Source organism: Crotalus tigris, unplaced genomic scaffold, assembly GCF_016545835.1.
Source record: "Crotalus tigris isolate CLP2741 ecotype Arizona unplaced genomic scaffold, ASM1654583v1 scf7180000024338.4412243, whole genome shotgun sequence".
Classification (NCBI taxonomy): domain Eukaryota; kingdom Metazoa; phylum Chordata; class Lepidosauria; order Squamata; family Viperidae; genus Crotalus; species Crotalus tigris.
The window spans coordinates 3,589,144-3,613,414 of record NW_024100508.1 but is presented as its reverse complement, the minus strand read 5'-3'; the positions used below and the strand labels follow the sequence as shown (position 1 = coordinate 3,613,414).

At 40.7% G+C, this 24,271-nt stretch overlaps 1 protein-coding gene and 5 long non-coding RNA genes across 7 annotated transcripts in view; 2 read left to right on the top strand and 4 right to left on the bottom strand.

Moving 5' to 3' along the window:
• Window positions 1–12,309, top strand: part of LOC120300138 — a 39,610-nt gene extending 27,301 nt beyond the window's left edge. For both annotated transcript variants that reach the window (XR_005554558.1, XR_005554559.1), the window contains exons 3-4: window positions 2,866–3,089; window positions 10,285–12,309. This is a non-coding gene — a long non-coding RNA (uncharacterized LOC120300138). The remainder of the gene's footprint in view (window positions 1–2,865; window positions 3,090–10,284) is intronic.
• On the bottom strand, window positions 1,416–2,592 carry LOC120300140. Its single transcript, XR_005554561.1, has 3 exons — window positions 2,377–2,592; window positions 2,073–2,173; window positions 1,416–1,696 (listed from the first exon to the last, which is right to left on the bottom strand). It is a non-coding gene; the product is annotated as an uncharacterized LOC120300140 (long non-coding RNA).
• On the bottom strand, window positions 8,541–10,010 carry LOC120300137. Its single transcript, XR_005554557.1, has 3 exons — window positions 9,795–10,010; window positions 9,492–9,592; window positions 8,541–9,116 (listed from the first exon to the last, which is right to left on the bottom strand). It is a non-coding gene; the product is annotated as an uncharacterized LOC120300137 (long non-coding RNA).
• Window positions 12,310–12,738: 429 nt separating the features above from the next.
• LOC120300134 lies at window positions 12,739–13,944 on the bottom strand. Its single transcript, XR_005554552.1, has 2 exons — window positions 13,339–13,944; window positions 12,739–13,063 (listed from the first exon to the last, which is right to left on the bottom strand). It is a non-coding gene; the product is annotated as an uncharacterized LOC120300134 (long non-coding RNA).
• A 106-nt stretch (window positions 13,945–14,050) lies between these two features.
• LOC120300122 (snake venom serine proteinase 12) lies at window positions 14,051–24,271 on the top strand. Its single transcript, XM_039325725.1, has 7 exons — window positions 14,051–14,207; window positions 14,332–14,413; window positions 15,665–15,815; window positions 16,949–17,208; window positions 18,979–19,124; window positions 19,467–20,015; window positions 24,041–24,271. The coding sequence occupies exons 2-6, from the start codon at window positions 14,362–14,364 to the stop codon at window positions 19,647–19,649; spliced, it is 792 nt and encodes a 263-aa protein (XP_039181659.1). The 5' UTR covers window positions 14,051–14,207; window positions 14,332–14,361; the 3' UTR covers window positions 19,650–20,015; window positions 24,041–24,271.
• On the bottom strand, window positions 17,284–18,979 carry LOC120300135. Its single transcript, XR_005554553.1, has 2 exons — window positions 17,995–18,979; window positions 17,284–17,962 (listed from the first exon to the last, which is right to left on the bottom strand). It is a non-coding gene; the product is annotated as an uncharacterized LOC120300135 (long non-coding RNA).

Genomic DNA, 24,271 nt, shown 5'->3' with positions numbered 1-24,271 from the left:
GTCTGTTGACACAATGTCAGAAGGCCTTAATGTAGCCTGAGTTCCACTGCCGGAACAAATGTTCCTAAATGTATGTAAGGATATGATTGAAAGTGCAGACCCCATGTCTAGTTCCATAGTTAATGGAACCCCTTGTAGCTTCACCTAGAGTGACAGCTTTTTCTTGATGGGCTTGTGTGTGCCTGTCCTGAAGATGCTTCTTCGCGAAGCGCAAAAACCTACCCTATTCTGGATGGGGACCCTGGTACCTTTCAGGTGCAGTTCTTCCTGAGGTTGTACCTTTCGTCGGCCCAGACACACAGCTGCAATATGTCCTTGTTTTCCGCACGCCCGGCAGGTAGCGGAGCGGAACTTGCAGTCGGTTCTCCTGTGGCGACCTCCACAGCCGATGCCCTTGAGGGGAGCTGAAGAGCTTCCTTTCTGATTCCCTTCCTTTGCGGGGTGGAGGCGGTCGACTTCCTCGTCTGGATCCTCCTCGGAGTTCCCTTGGACGTCCTCTTGGTGCACGGATGCAACATCTGGACTGTTCCTGATCGGCCGCATGTTCTTGATGGCGCCGCCTGCTGCTTCTTCTGCGGTGACCTCTCTTAAGGCATCTTGGAAGGACAAGACTTCTTTGGCGAAAAGCCTCTGTTGTAAATCTCGATGCCTTAAGCTGCACACGAATCGGTCCCTCAGTCGTTCTTCGAGGTCCTTGAACTCGCAGTGCTTGGCGGCCTTCCTCAATGCGGTGATGTACTCTTTGGCTGACTCTCCGGATCGTTGATCCCTCTGCTCGAAGGTGTGGCGCCATGCGATGACGGACATCTTGGGCTGGAAGTGCTCCTTCAATAGCTTCTTTAGATCTGCGTAGCTGACAGACTCTAATGAAACAGGTGCTGCAAGGTTCTCTGCGATTTCGAAGGCGTCTTGGCCGCAGACACAAAGCAGGGTGGCAGCCTTCAAGCTATCTTCTCTCACTTGGTTCGCCTTGAGGTAGTTTTCCACCCTGGCTACGTAGGAGTCCCACCGCTCTGGATGTAAGACGTCGAACTCCGAAAGCCTTCCAACCTTTGCCATCTTCTGGAGATGGGTGTATCAGCCAGCCTACCCCCAAATGCACACTGGATTGGCGGGTAGCTGCCGAGTCAACTCCGTTCCGCCGCTCAGGACTCACTTGGGTAAGCTTACACCTCTTCCTTTCCAGACGATGTAAGGCATCCCATCTTCGTCGCCAGTGTTGTGTCCTTGGCGAAAAGCAGACACGAGAAGCAGTTGTAGTTCTCAGGTTTTCTTTTATTCTGTGTTCAGCTTACAGGTGAAGGCTTCAGCAATGCCCAAAAGCTCCCAGCCTCTTATATAGGCAATTCCCGGGTCAATGTGTTACTTTTCCTGCGCCAGCACCCGCGCATGTGCACAGGCGCTGGCGACAGCCTGTCTGGTCCCGGGCAGCTTGCACCTGCCCGGGACTGCCTGCAAACGCACCGAGCCTGTTTGCAAGGCTCGGGACATAACAGGTAATATCCAAGATTTTGTACTATTACATGATTCAGATGCTCAAGCAGACAAGAGCCATTTCAGACAATCCTTCAGATGCACACATAGAAAGGACTCAGCAGTGCAACATCCTGAGTAGGGGGAGCTACTGGCAGACAAAAGACCATCATATTTTGCCTGGAAAATAGCCATTTCCCTGAAGTTCATCCCAGTTGTCAACCTGCAAAAGAACAGGACATTCCTTTGATCACCGTTTCTCAGTAAGAGAGATGCCGTTAGAACTGTAACTCTTCCATACAATTATGCTTCCCAATTATGTGCTGAAAGGGAGGGACAAGAAATTTTTTGAATACAATTCTGAATGGAATTGGTTGACAGCGTGGGGTTGGTAATCAATTCTTTCCCAAATGGACTGGAACTGCAACACCCATGATTAATATGTCAGGGATTCTGGTGTTTTACTCCAAAGTATTTTGGTCCGACCCTTCATGGCTGACTCATTGAAAAGGGAGAGATCTTTTACTGAGTGTCTTCCTTTGCCCCCAACTGGTTTCTTGTACAAAAATGCTTTAGCCAGACTTACGTAATTTACTTACCCAAAAAGAAGGGCACAGGGATGAGTATACTTTTTTAAAGCACTGACAGACATAGGGATCAGAGCCTTTGGCATTCATAGCTTTCTCACAGCGATAGAAATCTACAGGAAAAAAAATTCAAAATGCATCTAATCTAAGATCCAGAAGAGCCCTTCAAAGAGAACTGTGTATAAGCCCGAAGAATCTACAAGACTGTGTATTGTTCAACACCTGGGTCTCCAAAATAAAAAAAGAACCTCCCTGTATCCACCATTTTGCCCTCCAACACATCCAAATACAGTGGTGGGATTCAGCCGGTTCTCACCACTTTGGCAGAAACTGTAGCTAATTTTTTGTTGCCCAGGTCCAGAATGGACTTCCGGAAGCGGCATCCACACAGAAAACCAGTTGTTCACATATTTGAATCCCAGCACTGTTCAGGCTGCATGATATAGAGCCAAGTTACATAAGGATGTGAAGGGTTCTGGAACAAAGGGAAATTGTTTAGTCTAACTGTTGGTTTCTTGCTTTTTGGCTCTGTTGTCTGATTTTTATTGGCTAACAAAGTTTACAAAGCAATGCTACCAACTTTCTAATGTGTGGCACTTCTGGACATAACTCTGCCAGCCTTCCAGATTGTTGGCCACCCAGCTGCTTAATTTGATCAAATAAAGTGCTGTTTAATCAAGAAGTCTCCTCTTGGGTTATGTAATTAGATTAATATGGTATCTCAAGTTTAAAGGATTGGGACCTTAGAGCAGAATGCATATATTTTATTTGTATGGTGCCAAACACAGTGGTTTTTTCCCCACAGGCTTTCCCATCTCTACCCATCCACAAAACTAACGTGCCAATGGCCAGGAGGACACAGACTGCTACCCAAAGACCCAGACGGGCGTGTCTTCCCTTCGAGGTGGAGGCAACCTGAGCACAGGGCCTCCCCGCACTCTTCACAAGGGTCAGGAGCACTGGGGATCATCCTCCAAGGACAAAAAGAAGGCACGGAGGAGCCAGGTTCCTCTCCCTGGGCGGCTACGAGTGAGTCCCGGCTTTTCACCGCAATGAGGCTGATGAAGCAGCAGCTTCCTCAAAGTGACTTTCAGCTGCAGAAGAGGCCACCAAGATGCCTTAGCATCACAATCAATAACAATATCTAACAAAAATAATTGCGGAGTAAATTTTACCCTCCTTCTAAAAATTCTTTGAATATTCCACCATATCTTAATCCAAAAAGCTTTTATATTTTTGCACGACCACCAAATATGATAATAGGTGGCATCCAAACAGCCACATCTCCAAAATTTAGGCTGTAAATCAGGGTACATAAGAGACATTTTTTGTGGATCAAGGTGCCATCTATAAAACATTTTATAAAAATTCTCCCTTAAGTTCTGGGCTTGTGTAAATTTAACATTCCTCACCCAGATAATTTCCCAGGTATCCAGTGGGATTGGCTCACCAAAATTTTGTGCCCATTTAATCATACAATCTTTGATTAATTCAGATTCTGAATCCAATTCCACTAGAACCCCGTAGATCCTCTTAATGTGAGTTTGTCTTTGATCCTTTACTTGTTTAAAAAGATTTTCATCTTCTCTAAGCCAGCCCATATTACAATCCATCTTCCATCTGTCCACTAATTGTCTATATTGAAACCATGAATAGGTAATATTTTCATATACTAAATCTTCCAAAGATTTTAACTGCCAATTTTGACCATCCCATCTAAGTAATTGTGTGTAAGAAACCCTATCCATTTTAACTCCTCTCCTTATCCCCTCTATCACATGCCAAGGTATAGCCCATAAAGGTATTTTAAAATCACTCTTATAATACTTCCTCCAAACCCGAAGTAAAGAGATCCTTATAATATGTGATTTAAAAACTCGATCCACTTTTTTATTAAAAATTAAGTAGGCATGCCATCCAAAAAGTAAATCCCAACCCTCCAGATGGAGTATTTCTACATTTGTTAAGTTTACCCAATCACTAATCAATGTTAAGGCCACAGCATCATAATATAATTTCAAATTCGGCACCTTGAGTCCACCCCTCTCACGAAAATCTTGCATAATTTTAAGCTTTACCCTTGGTTTTTTCCCTGCCCAAATAAATTTATTAATGCCTTTCTGCCATTCATTTAAGTTAAGCTCATTCTTTAAAATAGGTAGCATTTGAAACAAAAAAAGAAATTTTGGTAGGACATTCATTTTAATCACTGCAATTCTACCCATAAGAGATAGCTGTAACTTATCCCAATTCTTCAAATCTTTCTGTACCCTGATCCACAACTTTTCATAATTATTCTTGTACAATTTTACATTAGAAACAGATAAAGTAACCCCCAAATATTTTACCTTATCAACAACTTCAAAATCTGTTAAATTAATCAAAATCTGCTTGTCCCGGTTAGTCATGTTTTTAGGTAATATTTTAGTCTTATTATTATTAATTTTAAAACCCGAAACACATCCATATTGTTGAATCAATTGTAGTAACTTTACTACAGAATAAGTAGGTTGAGACAGAGTAACCACCAAGTCATCTGCAAAAGCTCTTAACTTATATTCTTTTTTGTTAACTTCTATTCCTTTTATTTCCTGCAACTCTCGAATTTTAATCAACAAAATTTCCAATGTTAAGACAAACAATAACGGTGACAATGGACATCCCTGTCTTGTACCTTTTTCTATTGTAAAAACCTCTGACAAACCCCCATTGACAATAAGTTGTGCCGTTTGTTTTTGATATATAGCACCTAGAGCTTGTGATATTTTTTCTCCAAAATTCATCTCCTCAATTAATCTTAACATAAACTGCCAATTCAGTTGGTCAAAGGCTTTTTCAGCATCTAAAAATATCAGCCCTGCAGAGATTTGGTTATTCTTATCTAAATATTCTAATAAGTTAATAATTTGTCTAACATTATTTTTCATATACCTTCCGGTTATAAAACCCGATTAATCCTTATGTATAAGCTGCTGCAAAACCCTCATAAACCTATTAGCTAAAATTTTTGCAAAAATTTTATAATCCACATTTAAGAGAGATATAGGCCTATAATTCTTTGGTAAGGTAAGATCTTGATCCTCTTTTGGAATTAAGGATATAAAAGCACTGCGCCATGACGGAGGAATCTCTGAACCCTGTAATATATTATTAAAAAGCTCACATAAAGGTTGAGTCATCTCTTCTACTAAGGTTTTATAGTAAATGGATGTCAAACCATCCATACCCGGCGCTTTACCTAATTTTAATTGCTTAATAACTGTCACAATTTCCTCATTAGTAATTAAACCATTGATTTCTTGTTTCTGATCTTCTGTTAGTTTAGGAAAGTTAGCCTCACTTAAATAATTATTTATATCTAAAGTTTGTACATTAGTACTCTTATATAATTTCTGATAATAATCTAGAAAAGATTTCTTGATCAACTCTTTCTGATACACTAATTTACCGTTATAATTTATTTTATCTATAATTCTCTGTCTCTGTTTCTTTCTTAATTGATAGGCCAACCATCTCCCTGGTTTATTAGCGTTACAAAATGTATTTTGTTTCATAAACATTAGATTAGTTGCGGCTTGATCAGCCATCAACATATTAAATTGTGTTCTTAACAGCTTTATAGCTTCTTTAACCTTATCATCTGAAGGATTTAAAATCAAAAACTTCTCTTTTAGTTTAATCTCATCTTCCAATTCTTTACGTTTCTGAATCTGCCTTTGTCTATAAACATTATTCATCTTTATCAAGATCCCACGCATGAAGGCTTTACCTGCATGCCATACCATTAATGTTGATGTACCCTTATACATATTTAAAGCAAAGTAATCCTTTAAGCACTCCTTTAATTTTTGAACATTTTTTTCTTGTTTAAATAAGTTCTCATTCACCCTCCAGGATCTCCTCTCCTCTTTTTCGACAACCAATTCCATCCAAACTGGACTATGATCCGTCAGTGACCTAGGAAAATTTTTTACATTCTTTACCCTATTATATAGGTCTGTTGTAATCAAAAAAAAAATCAATCCTTGAAAAAGATTGGTGTCTATCTGAGAAGAAGGTAAAATCTCTCTCCTCTTGGTTATGTTCACGCCAATAATCCCTCAACTCCCAGTCCTCTTTCAAGTCAAAAAAGGCTTTAGGTAATTTAGCCTGTTTGAAGAAAGTAGAAGAACCTTTTTTGTCCTTTTGTGTATCTAAAACACCATTCCAATCTCCCATTAATATCACAGACCTATAGTCCAGCGAAGTTATTTTCTGATGTAACAATCTATAAAATTGTTCCTGTTGCTGATTTGGTGCGTACAATCCCACTATAAGTATTTTCTTACCATATAGACCAAGTTCAATCATAACATATATTCCTTGAGGATCTGATTCTACCAGGCAGGCTGGTAGACTTTGCTTAACATAAATAACCACACCCCCTTTTTTCCCAGGGGCAGGAGATGCAAAATGAGATCCCAAGCGAGCATTAGCTAAATATTTTTGATCTTTAAGTAAGATATGAGTTTCCTGTAAGCAAATAATATCATTATTATGTTGCTTTAAATAATAAAAGATTTTCTTTCTTTTCTGCGGGGAATTGAGGCCGTTAACATTCCAGGTCAGGAACTTTGCCATCTCCCTTGACCAGGAGCCTGGAGAAAACTGCCTGAAGATCTGCCACTGAAGAATGTGTTGCAGAACTCTTGGGTCTTGCTCCTCCCACCGGCATTGAAACACTCTCATGAGAAGATTCTTTAGCTTCTTTCTTCTGTTGTTCCTTTTCCTTACGTTTATGTGCTGCGCGGGTCATTCTCTGCTCTTTAACCTCTGTTTGGCATAGCCATTCCACCTGTGGTTTTCCAACAGCCATCAAACCTAGTCCTCCAGACTGCTGTTCGACCTCTTTGCCACCCAGAGCTTTCTGAATCATAGATGGAGATGAGCCTGCTCCCAGGACCGTATTATAAAATTCTTTGGCTTTAGCAACCGTGTTAAGTCTGTAACGTGTCCCCGCATGGCTCAAAACAATACCCATCGGAATCTCCCATCTGAATGGCATCAATCTTGTTTTAAGTTCATTAGTTAAAAAAGCAAAGTCTTTTCTATTTCTTAAAATTTTAGATGGGATTTCCTTTAGAATGATGACATCTTGGGCAGCAATCTGGAACCTCTTATTATAAAAAGCTTGTATAATCTCATTACGCAGAGACCTCTTTGAGAAGTAAATCACCACATCTCTTGGCAAATTCTTTTGTTTCGCAATCCAAGAATTAACTCTGTAAATTTTTTCCACTTCTCTACGTAATCCATCTTTATCCCTATTCAGAGCAACAGCTAGATCATTCATCACCATCTCCATCAGGTCTTGATTCATGTCTTCTTTAAGACCCCTAATTCTCAAAGCATATTCCATTTGCCTATACTGAGACATAAGAATATCCTCTTGTGAAGTTTCCATCTTTTTTTTCCATATCTTGAAATTTATACTCAAGGAGGTCTACTTTCTCTGCAACTTCTTCCACTCTGGAATCCAACTTCACGACCACAGAAGCCAATCCTGATAAAGCTGTAACTATGTCTTCCCTCAGAATAATATTATTCTCCACTAAAAGCTCCTTCATTTCCTCTTTAGTTTCAGATTTATTCTGTTCAAGAAGATTTTTGTTCTGTTTAAAAAGGTCCTTCATTTCCTCTTTACTTTCAGACTTGCTCTGTTCAAGAAGTTGCTTCATTTCCTCCCTGATTTGAGCTACAGCATTTCCCATTATATCTTTAATATCTTGTGCAGACAAGGCTGGCAAGGGAGGAGAAGATGGAGGTGTAACCTTAGATTGCAGCACTGGTGGTGTAACTTTAAGTTGTTGTTGTACAGTTGCAATTACAGGAGAAGAAACCACCTTAGAGACTATAGAAGCTGGTTGTCTCTTTGAAGCCATTTTTTTAAAAGTCTTATTCTCTCTTTCTTTCTTCTTAAAAAAAAGATACTAAAATCCTTAAAATTAAAAAAAGGACCAGGGAGAGTGCAAAAAAAAAAAAACAACAACTTCCAAAGCGTTTTAAAAGAAAAAGGAAAAAAGAAACTTGAAAGAGAAAAAAACTATGCTCATTTAAGTCCGTTCTTTCTTTCCGGAAAGGAAAAAAAAAGCACTTTCAAAACGCCATTTTACTTTCACTCTCACTCTCCGCCGAAAAAAAACAAAAGGAAAAAAAAATCAGCATAAGCTAAAAAAGAAATAAAAAATTACAACTCTAACTCTAAGTAAAATCCTTTAAACAGTTCTGTCCGCTTTAAAAATCACTCACCAGAAAACTTTAGGCGCGGAGATGGTAGCAGCGTTTCACTTTGTTTCCGAAGAAACAAAGACAGCTGGGAGGCGGAGAAAGCACGAACTCCGAGGGAACACTCTTTCTACCCACCCAAAAAAGAATCCGGGGGGGTTAAGAGGTTCTACCTTTATTCGTGTGGTCTCTACCCCTTCCCTTCGTCCGGGAAGGGGATTTCGAGCCGCGGGCCAGCTGATGCGCGCTGTGCTCCGCAGATCTGACGCCGTCCCAGGAGGACGGCTACAAGGTAGCCGCCATCATCGTCGCTGACCACCGGAAGCTCTCAATAATTTCTGTTATCACCCATACAGTCAGCTACAAAGTTTCCCATGTAAATATAAGCTATTTAACGCAAAGAATGAAAAGGCTTTTATTTTGTTAAAAGGGGTCCAGTGAGAAAGCACCACATATACCACAGTAATGACATCTGTCCCATTCTTTGAGAACATTACCATAGATAAAGCATGTGGTAGAAGATATTCGTAAATCATTAACTGAGTTAGCAGGATAAACACAGGCATGGGTACTATGCATTTTATTAGAATGGGTAATATCCAAGATTTTGTACTATTACATGATTCAGATGCTCAAGCAGACAAGAGCCATTTCAGACAATCCTTCAGATGCACACATAGAAAGGACTCAGCAGTGCAACATCCTGAGTAGGGGGAGCTACTGGCAGACAAAAGACCATCATATTTTGCCTGGAAAACAGCCATTTCCCTGAAGTTCATCCCAGTTGTCAACCTGCAAAAGAACAGGACATTCCTTTGATCACCGTTTCTCAGTAAGAGAGATGCCGTTAGAACTGTAACTCTTCCATACAATTATGCTTCCCAATTATGTGCTGAAAGGGAGGGACAAGAAATTTTTTGAATACAATTCTGAATGGAATTTGTTGACTGTGTGGGGTTGGTAATCAATTGTTTCCCAAATGGACTGGAACTGCAACACCCATGATTAATATGTCAGGGATTCTGGTGTTTTACTCCAAAGTATTTTGGTCCGACCCTTCATGGCTGACTCATTGAAAAGAGAAAGATCTTTTACTGAGTGTCTTCCTTTGCCCCCAACTGGTTTTTGTACAAAAACGCTTTAGCCAGACTTACGTAATTTACTTACCCAAAAAGAAGGGCACAGGGATGAGTATACTTTTTTAAAACACTGACAGACATAGGGATCAGAGCCTTTGGCATTCATAGCTTTCTCACAGCGATAGAAATCTACAGGAAAAAAATTCAAAATGCATCTAATCTAAGATCCAGAAGAGCCCTTCAAACAGAACTGTGTATAAGCCTGAAGAATCTACAAGACTGTGTATTGTTCAACACCTGGGTCTCCAAAATAAAAAAAGAACTTCCCTGTATCCACCATTTTGCCCTCCAACACATCCAAATACAGTGGTGGGATTCAGCTGGTTCTCACCACTTTGGCAGAAACTGTAGCTAATTTTTTGTTGCCCAGGCCCAGAATGGACTTCCGGAAGTGGCATCCACACAGAAAACCAGTTGTTCACATATTTGAATCCCAGCACTGTTCAGGCTGCATGATATAGAGCCAAGTTACATAAGGATGTGAAGGGTTCTGGAACAAAGGGAAATTGTTTAGTCTAACTGTTGGTTTCTTGCTTTTTGGCTCTGTTGTCTGATTTTTATTGGCTAACAAAGTTTACAAAGCAATGCTACCAACTTTCTAATGTGTGGCACTTCTGGACATAACTCTGCCAGCCTTCCAGATTGTTGGCCACCCAGCTGCTTAATTTGATCAAATAAAGTGCTGTTTAATCAAGAAGTCTCCTCTTGGGTTATGTAATTAGATTAATATGGTATCTCAAGTTTAAAGGATTGGGACCTTAGAGCAGAATGCATATATTTTATTTGTATGGTGCCAAACACAGTGGTTTTTTTCCCCACAGGCTTTCCCATCTCTACCCATCCCCAAAACTAACGTGCCAATGGCCAGGAGGACACAAACTGCTACCCAAAGACCCAGACGGGCGTGTCTTCCCTTCGAGGTGGAGGCAACCTGAGCACAGGGCCTTCCCGCACTCTTCACAAGGTTCAGGAGCACCAGGGATCATCCTCCAAGGACAAAAAGAAGGCACGGAGGAGCCAGGTTCCTCTCTCCGGGCGGCTGCGAATGAGTCCCGGCTTCTCATCGCAATGAGGCTGACGAAGCAGCAGCTTCCTCAAAGTGACTTTCAGCTGCAGAAGAGGCCACCAAGATGCCAGAATCAGCGACGGGGAGGCTAGAGCAGCATCGGAAGAACAGGTGCAAGGACGCTGTAGCTCTGCCCCTCTTTTTCCTGTTGGGTCCCAACCCCCAAAGCGCAGCTTCTTCTAGAGCAGAGGTGGGGAACTATGGCTCCCCTTATGATTTGTGGACTTCAACTCCCAGAATTCCTGAGCCAGTCCGGTACCATAGCTGGATACCCTCCCTCCAGTTGTACAGGCTTCAATTTCCCTAATTCTCCACAATTACCATCCTTACTGGGAAATTCTAGGAGTTGAAATCCTGGAGAGGATGAAATTTAAAGGTGAAGGCTAATTTTAAACAAATCAAATTCAAACAAATTACAACTGTGGAGAACATCCATCCAGTGCTTTGCATAGCCAGCTTTCCTGATCTGCTTTTCCAAAACTAGATCCTAGAATGGAAAATGTGGAGTCTTTTCAAACCAGTCTCACAACCCTGAAAATTGTTGGACTTAAGTTAGTATCAGTTGCCACTATTCATAATATGGAAACAGTTGTTTCTCCACACCAGCTAAACAAATGGGTCAACTGAGTGTATGGTTGCCTTTATATGGTCTAACTCCCTGGCTTTTTTAGGTTTAAAAATATTTCCAGTTAAAAGAAAAAAAAATCTATTTTCCTTCTGTCCTAAAGCTGAAGTGAATTCTGCACCAACATCTCACATAGACTGCATTAATGACATATTAGGGTTTTTTGCTTTCCACGAGGGTCTGTTTTTATTGAGATACATATCCAGTCTTGTTATCAGTGTTCTTTCGTGCTTCAGGCTCAGTGGTGGGATTCTGCCGGTTCGCACCACTTCGGCAGAAGCTGTAGCTAATTTCTTGTTGCCCAGGCCCAGAATGGACTTCCGGAAGCGGCATCCATAGAGAGAACCGGTTATTCACATATTTGAATCCCACCCCTGTTCAGGCTGCATGATATACAGCCAAGTTACATAAGGATGTGAAGGGTTCTGGAACAAAGGGAAATTGTTTAGTCTAACTGTTGCTTTTTGCTTTTTGTAATCAGCTTTAGCTCCAGAGAAATTTCATACAAGCTTGGGAAACGTGTACATGGATGGGATATACTGAAGGAGGAAATAAGGGAGTGCACAGGAATGATTGATGTCTTTCTTATGATGGAATGGCTCTGTTGTCTGATTTTCATTGGCTAACAAAGTTTATAAAGCAATTCTACCAACTTTCTAAGACGTGGCACTTCTGGACGTGACTCTGCCAGCCTTCCAGATTGTTGGCCACCCAGCTGCTTAATTTGATCAAATAAAGTGCTGCTTAATGAAGAAATCTCCTCTTGGGTTATCTAATTAGATTAATATGGTATCTCAAGTTTAAGTAAGGGACTGGGACCTTACAGTACCATGCATGTCTTTCATTTGTATGGTGTCATCACAGCACACATGCCTCTGATTCCCTAGTAGATACTGCCTTTAAGAGTATATAGAAAATACACAACACCAGACATAGCACCCAAACACTTTTTTTCCGCTAGAAAGATATATAGCTGGGGTCTTCAAACCTGGCCCTTTTATGACTTGTGGACTTCAACTCCCAGAATTCCTCAGCCAGGCATAGCTGAGTTTTGGGTGATATTTTCACTCAACTGTTTAAACCATGAGTCTCCTCTTCGTAAAACAGAGTTGTTGGCTTAGCCTGCTCAATAGTTAGCCTGCAAAGAAACACATAGTAATCTAACACAATGTGTGAGCCCATGTGATATCTGATGCCCTTTTCAAGATCAGATCTTTCTGTGTTCACTGGCTGCCTATGATAAGAGGAGGCAACATATGAGGCTATTCAAATATGTTGAAATCAAGACCATGTACCCATGTACATTTTTCACATGGTACTTGCTTAGCCCAGAACATGGGATTAGCAACTAAGAAATGAGCAGGTGTGAAATGGCTGACTCTGGTGTAATAATTTCTGTTATCATCCACACAGGCAGCTACAAAGTTTCCCATGTAAATATAAGCTATTTAACACAATGAATGGAAAGGCTTCTATCTTGTTAAAAGGGTCCAGTGAGAAAGCACCACATATACCATAGTAATGACATCTGTGGTAGAAGATATTCATGAATCATTAATGGAGTTAGCAGGATAAACACAGGGATGGGTATTATGCATTTTATTAGAATGGGTAATATCCAAGATTTGTACTATTAAATGATTCAGATGATCAAGAAGATAACAGCCATTTCAGACAATCCTTCAGATGTACACATAGAAAGGACTCAGCAGTGCAACATCCTGAGAAGGAGGAGGTACTGGCAGACAAAAGACTATCAGATTTTGCCTGGAAAACAGCCATTTCCCTGAAGTTCATCCCAGTTGTCAACTTGCAAAAGAACAGGACATTCCTTTGATCACCATTTCTCAATAAGAGTGATCCGTTAGAACTGTAACTCTTCCATACAATTATGCTTCTCAAGTATATCCTGAAAGAGAGGGACAAGAAATATTTTGAATACAATTCTGAATGGAGGTTTTTGATGGCGTGGAGTTGGTAATCAATTGTTTCCCAGATGGACTGGAACTACAACACCCATGATTGATATGCCAGGGATTCTAGTGCTTTACTCCAAAGTATTTTGGTTTGACCCTTCATGGCTGACCCACTGAAAAGGGAGAGATCTTTTACTGAGTGTCTTCCTTTGCCCCCAACTGGTTTTTGTACAAAAACGCTTTAGCCAGACTTATGTAATTTACTTACCCCAAAAGAAGGGCACAGGGATGAGTATACTTTTTTGTACCACTGACAAGACATAGGGATCAGAGCCTTTGGCATTCATAGCTTTCTCACAGCGATGGAAATCTACCAGGAAAAAAAAAATTCAAAATGCATCGAATCTAGGATTCAGAAGAGCTCTTAAAACAGAACTGTGTATAAGCCTGAAGAATCTAGAAGACTGTGTATTGTCCAACACCTGGGTCTCCAAAATAAAAAAAAGAACTTCCCTGTATCTACCATTTTGCCCTACAACACATCCAAATACAGTGATTCAGCCAGTTTGCACCAATTTGGCAGAAATGGTAGCTAATTTTTTGTTGCTCAGGCCCAGAATGGACTTCTGGAAGCGGCATCCACACAGAAAACTGGTTGTTCACATATTTGAATCCCACCGCTAGTCAGGCTGCATGATATAGAGCCCGGTTACATAAGGATGTGAAGGATTCTGGAACAAAGGGAAATTGTTTACTCTAACTGTTGCTTTCTTGCTTTTTGGAATCGGCTTTTGCACCAAAGAAATTTCATGCAATCTTGGGTAACGTGTACATGGATGGGATATACATGTATATGGGTGGAGGGAATAAGGGAGTGTCATTCTTATGATGTCTTTCTTATGATGTAATGCTCTGTTGTCTGATTTTCATTGGCTAACAAAGTGTATAAAGCAATGCTACCAACTTTCTGAGACGTGACACTTCTGGACGTGACTCTGCCAGTGTTCCAGATTGTTGGCCACCCAGCTGCTTAATTTGATCAAATAAAGTGCTGCTTGATCAAGAAGTCTCTGCTTGGGTTATCTGATTAGACTGATACGGTATCTCAGGTTTAAGTAAAGGACTGGGATCTTACAGGTGAGAAACTGTTGTTTTTTCCCCATCTGTCCTTCTGCCTCGGAGTGGAAGAGAACAAAGTGATTAATCAAATATTTTGAACTGTGCATTCTTGCCAAAATTGTTCCCCATTTCTAAATTCCAGGCAAACAGCTTGCCGTGCAGAGTTGAAGCTATGGTGCTGATCAGAGTGCTAGCAAACCTTCTGATACTACAGCTTTCTTACGGTAAGAGTCTGGACAATGGCGCAAAGGGTGGACGGAGCTTTAGGTGTCTTTTTCTGTTTAAACCTCCAGTTACAAGAGTCAACTTACATGTAATTATTAACTGTAGATGTATAAGCAGGTCACAAGTAGAGAGTGGGTGAAGAAGGCCCGGTTGGTGCAAATGGGGAAGACCATTGCTGTATTTATAATGATAGTATGAATTTATACATGTATTCATATCAGTTAAAAAGTACTAACCAGTTAAAAATATATAATCCCAAATATGGTCAGCTTCCTTTCGTGTTTCTATTTATTTGGCAACTGACTTCAATAGAGGAAGATAACTTATTAATTAATATAAAATGCATTGAGAAAAAAGTTGGGAAGGGGTTTTCAGTGTTAAGGTGGTCTTTAAAAAATGGCGTACGAGATGGCCATTGATTTTTGTCCAAACTGGTAAAATAAATCTGTTGGATTTAACCTAGCTCCCATTCTATTAGATTTGCTACATGGTACAGTATGCAATACCTTGGTCATTGCTTCTGAAACAAATATCAAAACCAATATGCATGGATTTTACTGCCATCAATGTTGGCTCAAACTGTTTTTAGTGAACCAAATACTAATGTTACCAACTTCCCATAGAGTAAATTTCATTTTCATTAATCTCTTCCCCTCTTTCACTCCTTCTGCCCCCTATTCTCCCCATCATGAGGCCATATATTTGGCTTAGCAATGCAATACAGCAAGATCATACTCTGGACCAAATGCTTCTAAATGTCCATCCTTTTTAGAAGCTCATCTGAACACACCAGCACACGTTAAAAATGAAATTCTGATGCCCTTTCTCAAGTGTGTGTGTGTGTGCATGGCTTTTTTTGTCATAGAACGCCCAGAACAGAGTTCTGGCACCTTTTTTTGGATGGAACCTTGTAGGATAGGCAAGGCGGGTTGTATGACATGTGTGAGTTCCGGCATCTTTTATTTTTACAAAGAAGCACACACACACACACACACACACACACACACACACATTAATCACTTAAGATTTACAGGCAGTTTAAATAAATAAAATAAATAAAAATATCTACATGGGCATAGGCATATATATATGATTTGCAAATAATCCATTTTATTCTACTGGTTTGATGCTGTGCGTCCCACAGTCATCTGTTACCCTCCAAAATTAGTTTACTGATAGAAACACTACCAATAAAAGTGATTCTGTTCTACTCCACAGCCAAACACTGAACGTTTTTGGTTTCTTTGCAGCACAAAAGTCTTCTGAACTGGTCATTGGAGGTGATGAATGTAACATAAATGAACATCGTTTCCTTGTAGCCTTGTATGACCCTGACAGGTTTCTCTGTAGTGGGATTTTGCTCAACGAGGAATGGGTGCTCACTGCTGCACACTGCGACAGGTGAGGGCATAACAGAATATGGAAGGGTTGAGGGAAATCGTGTTTAGATATCCAGATTTTTTAATAATGTTTCTGCTAGTTTTTAGTGACTTCTCTGTGCATTTTGAATGGATGTTATGCTGTTACTGTTATTGCTCCTCACAATCATATTAAATTATATTTATGGTCGAATTTCCATCTTCTTCACCATAGTATTCATATCTTTCCTTTTTTTCTGGGATATAATAATAACAAGAATAACAAAATCTAGAACATTACCTGAATACCATCAACATTGACAAAATCACCACAGTCAATTGCCAAAGGCATCCTTACTTGGAACATCCTGTGACAATCCCTTTAATACCATGGAACCACAAAATTTACTACCCCAGGTCCTTGGGAAGACCTGATAGGTGGATAAAAATGCCAAATCCAGTCTAAATATCTGACTGACTGTGCAACTAACCAGAAAATATTAACCATATGCTGCCTGACTCTGGAGGTTTGCCATAAGAAAATAAATTAAAAAAAAAATCAGTAAAACATAAAACATAAAAAGATGATGAAGTGAGAGGCTTCTCTCTCCCTTACCAAAGGCCTAGGTGAGGCACTACATCTTAATATCTCTGGATGGTGGGCACCATCCAGTTTTTGTGTTCGTCTTTATCTATCCAACCATCCTTTCAGATAGGCTGGGTTGAGAGAGGATGTGCGCAAGTCATAACATTAGTACCGTGACCACATGGGTTCTATCTTTAACACACTCATCTATAATTTATAAGTGCAACATTCACTAAATATACATCCATGTCAAGAAAGAGATGGATTCATACTATGTGCAGAGCTTTTTAATTGCTAAACAGCCCACAGGTGAATTCATGCTTGAAGTTTTTGCATAAACAATGGAAATAGCTTATTCAATCAGCTTGAATACATTTCTTCAGTGAACCCATATCTCTAGGACATTGAATGTATCTCTTCCTATTTCTGGCAGGTTTTCCCCCCAAACACAGTAGGAGAAGGTGGGTTATGGCCCTTTCTTGTTTGGTGCTAACAATCCTGCTTGAGGGCCAAAATGAGGTCAAGGACCATCCCAAGTAATATAGAGTTTACTTTAAGTTGTTGTTGTTAACTTCCTGTTTTTCTTGTAGGAGAAATATCCGGATAAAGCTTGGTATGCATAGCAAAACTGTACCAAATGAGGATGAGCAGACAAGAGTCCCAAAGGAGAAGTTCTTTTGTCTTAGTAACAAAAACTATACCCTTTGGGACAAGGACATCATGTTGATCAGGCTGGACAGCCCTGTTAGCAATAGTGAACATATCGCGCCTCTCAGCTTGCCTTCCAGCCCTCCTAGTGTGGGCTCAATTTGCCGTATTATGGGATGGGGCAGAATCTCACCTAGTGAAGGTAGGGATCTCTATCTATACTCTCAGACTCAGCTTTTGATATAACATCAACTAGGTCTAGGGTCCCACTATGTCACCCATGAATATTGGAATGTGGATGGACAATGGGATTCCCTAAGATTCCATTTCTTCATCCATTCCACACCCACAAGGTCCTTGGAATAAAAGAAATAAGTAAGGAACTGGCATGCTGTATAGCTAAAAAAAACCCTATAGGATCAGGTTTATTTATAGCAGTGCTGTTGGGAATCAGAAAAGTCCCATTAGCATGGCAGTCTTACCTGGTTTCATTACCTTTAATAATGGGATGTTTTGTGAATGGCCATGGCCCTTTTGGAAATGGAGAAGTCTCATGCGGAGGATGTTTTCAGAGTACATTTATCTCTTGCTCTCAAAATACCAAATATGAACTCAAAAACATGGTCTATCCTTGGATGGATATTAAATATCTGTGGATGATTGCAGATGATTTCTTCCTTTTAAGTCCTGGTGGTGCAGTGGTTAGAATGCAGTATTGCAGGCTATCTCTGCTCCCAGCCTGGAATTCGATCCTGACGGGGCTCAAGGTTGACTCAGCCTTCCATCCTTTTGAGGTTGATAAAAGGAGGACTCAGACTGTTGGGGGCAATATGCTGATATTGTAAATCACCCAGAGAGTGCAGTATATAGGTCTAAGTACTATTGCTATTGCTAGTAAGGCATGTAAGTGTTATCTGTGCTCTCAGCTTTGGCTTATGGTCATCCACACATTCAAGCTTGTCAAGGTAGGTAGATCTTGTAAGCCTACCTTGTTTTCTACCTAGATTTCTACCAAATAGGTGTAGTTAGAGCAGACAAGTCACACAGCCTTGGTCAAGAGTTGGGAAATAATTAAGGACTCACACAAATAATTTTCAACTAACTACTGAGGCACCTCAGGATTTTTGGAATACATGGAGACCCAGTGAATTTAAAGTAACATCAAAACTTTACTGCTTGCGATGTAAATTTGCTCTTTCTCATACCCACACATGCACCCATCCATGTTTAGACACATCCTTCTCAATTAGGCTGCCAGGCATTAGCTAGAGGGACAGAAACTCCTAAGTTGTGGATGCAAAGATGACTCAAGGAGTGGGTGAACTTTAGGACCTCTTTTTATCCTGAAAAGTTCTTGATTTGTTGATTAGCTGGGATTGGGGTTTATTCCATATTCTCAGGCTCAACTTTGTCTGATTCAGATGACATTTTTCTTTTGTTTCCTTACACTTATTTCCACCTCATCTGTCCTCCCCAAGGGATCTTTTGGACAAGATTCCTGGCTTTTTGTTCTTGTACACAATACAAACCTATGCGTCTTCTTCATCTTCAGATATGGAAGTTTCAGTATGCTGGCTGAGGAATTTTGGGAGTGCAAGTTCCCAAGTCTTAAAGTGGCCAAGTTTGGAGACCCCCATTCTAGGTCATCTCCAGGGGGTGCGAGATCAGTTCTGTGACTTTTGAACTAGCAAAAACCCACTTTTCCAACAAGGCAATCTTTGCATAGAGTGCTGGAGAAATTTGAGAAACCTTCAAATGCCCATCAGCTGATTTAAAACCTACTAATATCTTGACAAAAAACATTTAACTAAATCTGTTTTTCCCAGGTATCCCTTTGAATGGCTTTGAAAGACAATACTTCCTATTCCCAGGCAATGAGATCAGCTTCACTGGTTGGAGACAATGGAAATTATAGCTCTATTTATCTAGGTGGTAAATTGTGAAAGGTAGAATTTTGTCTATTTTTTTTCAGAGACTTATCCCGATGTCCCTCATTGTGCTAACATTAACCTACTCGATTATGAGGTGTGTCTAGCAGCTTACCCAGAATTTGGGTTGCCAGCGACAAGCAAAACATTGTGTGCAGGTATCCTGGAAGGAGGCAAAGATACATGTAAGGTAAGATGATCCGTTTTAAGACAGACTCCTAAAGAAATGATGCCAAATTTCAAAGCTGTGACAGAGATCTAGCCTTGAAGGCATCTTGTAGAATCATACAAAGTTACAGCTTTTTCTAACTCAAGTGCCTTCTAGGTGTCTAGATTTCCAGACTTCCCAATACTGGTGATTCTGGTGGGGGAAACTCAAGGAGTTAAATTCTTCTACAAGGATCCTGGATTGGGGAATATCGACGTGAAACATTGGGGGCTATATATAAATGGACGGTGGGAGGGAATTATTTCCTCCCCTTCCCTTTCATAGATATGGTAGTAATGTCTCATATATGATTTTTCTCAACAGGGTGATGCTGGGGGACCCCTCATCTGTAATGGACAATTCCAGGGCATTTTATCTTGGGGAGATGATCCTTGTGCCCAACCGCGTTTGCCTGCCGTCTATACCAAAGTCTTCGATCATCTTGACTGGATCCAGAGCATTATTGCAGGAAATACAGATGCAACTTGCCCCTTTGTAAACTTTTGAAAAGGGGGAGAAAATGTAACATATTAGTACATCTCTTCTATATCCCTAACCATATCCAACTGCATTGGAATATATTCCCAGGCAGTAAGCTTTTTTAAGACTCAAATAGGATTGCCTTGGGAGTAATAAATGCTCAAAATAGTGCTGCAGGGATCATGTCCCGTTTAATTTCAGTATAAAACAATTTCCATCAAATGAAGGCCTGTTTTAGAGCGAGGTGCAAAATTTTCTGACACTAAAATGGACCATTCCAAATATTTTAACCTCTGAATATCTTTCAATTTCTGTCCACTTCTGGGACAGTGGGGTCCTTGATGCTCTTTGAGCTTGTCTTCTTGCAGATGTTTCATTACCCAGCTAGGTAACATAGTAATAGTAATAGTAGTAAAGTTGGAAGGGACCTTGGAGGTCATCTAGTCCAACCCCCTGCTCGGGCAGGAAACCCTACACCATTTCGGACAAATGGCTGTCCAGTCTCTTCTTAAAAACTTCCAGTGTTGGAGCATTTACTGCTTCTGGAGGCAGGCTGTTCCACTGATTAATTGTTCTCACTGTCAGGAAGTTTCTCCTTAGTTCTAGTTGCTTCTCTCCTTGATTAGTTTCCACCCGTTGCTTCTTGTCCTGCCTTCAGGTGCTTTGGAAAATAGCTTAATTCCCTCTTCTTTATGGCAGCCCCTGAGATATTGGAATACTGCTATCATGTCCCCCCTTGTCCTTCTCTTCATTAAACTAGACATACCCAATTCTAGCAACCGTTCCTTATATGTTTTAGCCTCCAGTCCCCTAATCATCTTTGTTGCTCTTCTCTGTAATCTTTCTAGAGTCTCAACATCTTTTTTACATCGTGGTGACCAAAACTGGATGCAGTATTCCAAGTGTGGCCTTACCAAGGCATTGAAGAGTGGTATTAATACTTCACGTGATCTTGATTCTATCCCTCTGTTAATGCAGCCTAGCACTGTGTTGGCCTTTTGGGCAGCTGCAGCACACTGCTGGCTCATATTTAAGTGATTGTCTACTAGGACTCCGAGGTCCCTCTCACAGTTACTACTATTGAGCATGGTGCCACCTATGCTGTACTTGTGCATTTGGTTTTTCTTGCCTAAATGTAGAACCTTGCTTTTTTCACCATTGAATTTCATTTTGTTAGTTAGTGCCCAGTGTTCAAGTCTGTCCAGATCCTTCTGTATCTTAAGCCTGTCTTCTGGAGTGTTGGCTATTCCTGCCAGCTTGGTGTCGTCTGCAAATTTGATGAGTTCCCCATCTATCCCTTCATCCAAATCGTTGATGAAGATGTTGAAGAGTACTGGGCCCAGAACAGAGCCCTGGGGCACCCCACTACACACTTCCCTCCATATAGATGCAGTTCCATTGAGGACCACTCGCTGAGTACGGCCGGTCAGCCAGCTACGGATCCATCTGGTGGTGGTTCTGTCTACCCCACATTTTTCTATCTTGTCAAGTAGTAGGTTGTGATCTACTTTATCAAATGCCTTACTGAAGTCCAAGTAAATTATGTCCACAGCATTCCTCTGATCCACTAATTTTGTCACTTGGTCAAAGAATGCAATAAGATTTGTCTGGCATGATCTATTTTTGACAAACCCATGTTGGCTTTTAGTAATGACTTTGTTTGCCTCTAGGTGTTCGTTGATTCGTTGTTTGATTATCTTTTCCAGGATCTTCCCAGGTATTGAGGTCAGGCTGATAGGTCTGTAATTTCCTGGATCCATTTTTTTTCCTTTTTTGAGGATGGGAACTACATCAGCTCTTTTCCAGTCCTCTGGTAGTTCCCCTGTGTTCCAGGATCTTTGAAAAATATAGTTCAGTGGCTCCGATATCACATCTGCCAGTTCCTTGAGAACTCTGGGGTGTAATCCGTCTGGTCCTGGCGATTTGAACTCATCTAGGCTGGACAGGTGCTCACTAACGATTTTCTTGCCTATCTTAACTTGTGTTTCTGTTTTGTTTTTTGTGGCACTATTTTTGATAGGTTGGTCTGTTTTTTCCCTTTGTGTAAAGACAGATGCAAAAAATGAGTTAAATAGTTCTGCTTTCTCCCTGTTGCTTGTCACCTTCTTGCCACTTCCACCCACTAATGGACCAATCATTTCCTTCACTTTTTTCTTGTTTTTTACATGTTGAAAGAAGCTTTTTTGTTATTTTTGACTTTGGTCGCAAGCCTCAGTTCATTTTGAGCCTTGGCTTTCTTCACTTCATCTTTGCAGGCTCGGGCTATTTGCTGATATTCTGACTTAGTTATGTTCCCCTCTTTCCACTTTCTATACTTGTCCTTTTTATCTTTCAATTTGTCAGAGAGTTCTTTATGCAGCCATGCTGGTTTCTTTTGAGAGCTGTTATTTTTCCTCTTTGTTGGTATTGTGCTCGACTGTGCTTTTATTATCTCATTTTTCAAAATTTCCCAAGCTTCTTGAGTTGTTTTCCCCTTGAGGCTTCTCATCCATGGAATCCTTCCCAAGCCCTCTCTAAGTTTATTGAAATTAGCTCTCTTGAAGTCCAAGACTCTAGTTTGACTGTGTTCTATTGGTTGTGCTTCTATAATGTTGAATTCTAATATTGCATGATCACTTCCTCCCAGGGGTCCTATGGCTCCAACACCGTCTATCATTTCATCTCTGTTAGTGAGAATTAGATCCAAAATGGCTAATCCCCTAGTTCCAGTCTCTACTTTTTGGGAGACAAAGTTGTCTGCTAGGTTTGCCAGGAACCTGTTTGATCTTCCACTTGGTGCGGAGTTTGTCTCCCAGTTGATGTCAGGGTAGTTAAAGTCCCCCATTACTATTGTGATGTGCTTCCTACATACCTTAGTTAGCTGACTAGCAAAAAGTTCATCTATTTCCTCTGTTTGGTTGGGTGGTCTGTAGTATACACCTATGGCAATGTCATTCCCCCCCCCTTTTATATTGACCCAAATGCATTCAAGACAGTTTTTATCATTGTTGTACTCTATTTCTGTGAAGATGTAGTTATTTCTTATATAGAGAGCAACTCCACCTCCTCTTTTATTTGGTCTGTTTCTTTTAAATAATTTAAATCCCTCTAGCTGTGTGTTCCATGTGTGAGTTTCATCCCACCATGTTTCCGTAATGGCAACAATATCGTATCTGCCCTCATTAACCTGAATTTCTAGTTCACCCTGTTTGCTGTTCATACTTTGTGCATTGGTGTATAAACATTTGAGTCCTTGGTGGGTGGCCCTGTGTTTCCTTTCTACATAACCTGTGTGGTGCCTGAGTTCCCCTATTGTCTTACCACCTATTTGGTTAGTGCACTTTATATGGCACTCGCTATTAGAGGCTTCATTTTGATTGGTAGCAAGGTTGGTATTCTTGTCCACACACACATCTGTGCTACATGCACTGATAGCCCTATAGTTTTTAAATTGCCGGGGACAGGGTTGTTCCGTATCAATTAACTCCCTGTCCCCGCTGTTTAGTTTAAATTTCCCTCCAGAAAATCTGTGAATTTATAGCCGAGTAACTCAGTCCCTTTTTTTGATGGATGCAAACCATCTCTTTTGTACATCTTTTGATTGGACCAGCTACTGACATCGTGACTAATATATCCAAAGCCTTCCCCTTTACACCATTCCTTTAGCCACATATTGAATTGTGCTATGCGCTGGCCTTTTCCGTTTTGCTCCTTATACACTGGTAAAACCTCTGAGAAAGTAAGCCTACAGCCTATTCTGCTAAGTTCCTTCCCCAAGCTCTGGAAATCATTCTGCACAGAGAGTACATCTTTTTGGGACAGATCATTAGTGCCAAGGTGTACAATAGCCTCCACATCACAGTCCTTGCTGCCATTCTTGATTATTTTAGAAATACGCTTCTTGTCCCTACTGGCAGTAGCACCTGGAAGACACCTGACCTCTTTCAAAGCCTCTGTGTCCTTTCCTAAATTTACATCCCTTATAATTGAATCACCTACCAGAAGGTAGCTTCTCTTTTTGGGAGCCTTTCTATTCTTGCATGACTGATGTGCAATACCTGATTCACACTTCTCCCTATCAAAATCTAGTTCTTCATCTCGGACCACAATCCCCTGCTTATTTGAGTTATCTTCACAAATACCTTTACCAGTCTCCTTAATGTCCCTATTAAGGTCAGCAAGAGCACTGTAGCTGTTGTGCAGGGACACAGCGAAAGCTTTGGGTTTATGGTTCACAGCTCTCACCCTGCCAGATCCCACGGTTGTCCACACTGCCCTTTTCCTGCAGGATCTTTGTGGTAAAGGGGGCTGATAGCAGGGAGGCTTACTAGAGTAGAGGGGCTGAACTGGACACCTAATTTCTGCCCGAAGAGCACGGATTACAGACCCTAGGTAAATGATCTGTCCTTGTAGGCTAGTGATTTGTTTACAGATAGGACATCATCAGTGCTAGAATATTCTCTTCTATTGGTACTTCTGTGGCATTTACAATATGCTCATATGCAGTCATGCAGTCACCCACAAACATATCCATATACCCGGGTCCCACTGTTGCCTAAAAAGGATCCCAGATTAACTTCCACTTCCCAATAACTAAATAGAATCTTTTGAGAATCATGTTTTCATGTAAATTCTCAGGTATTCACAGCAATAAAATCGTATAAATCATT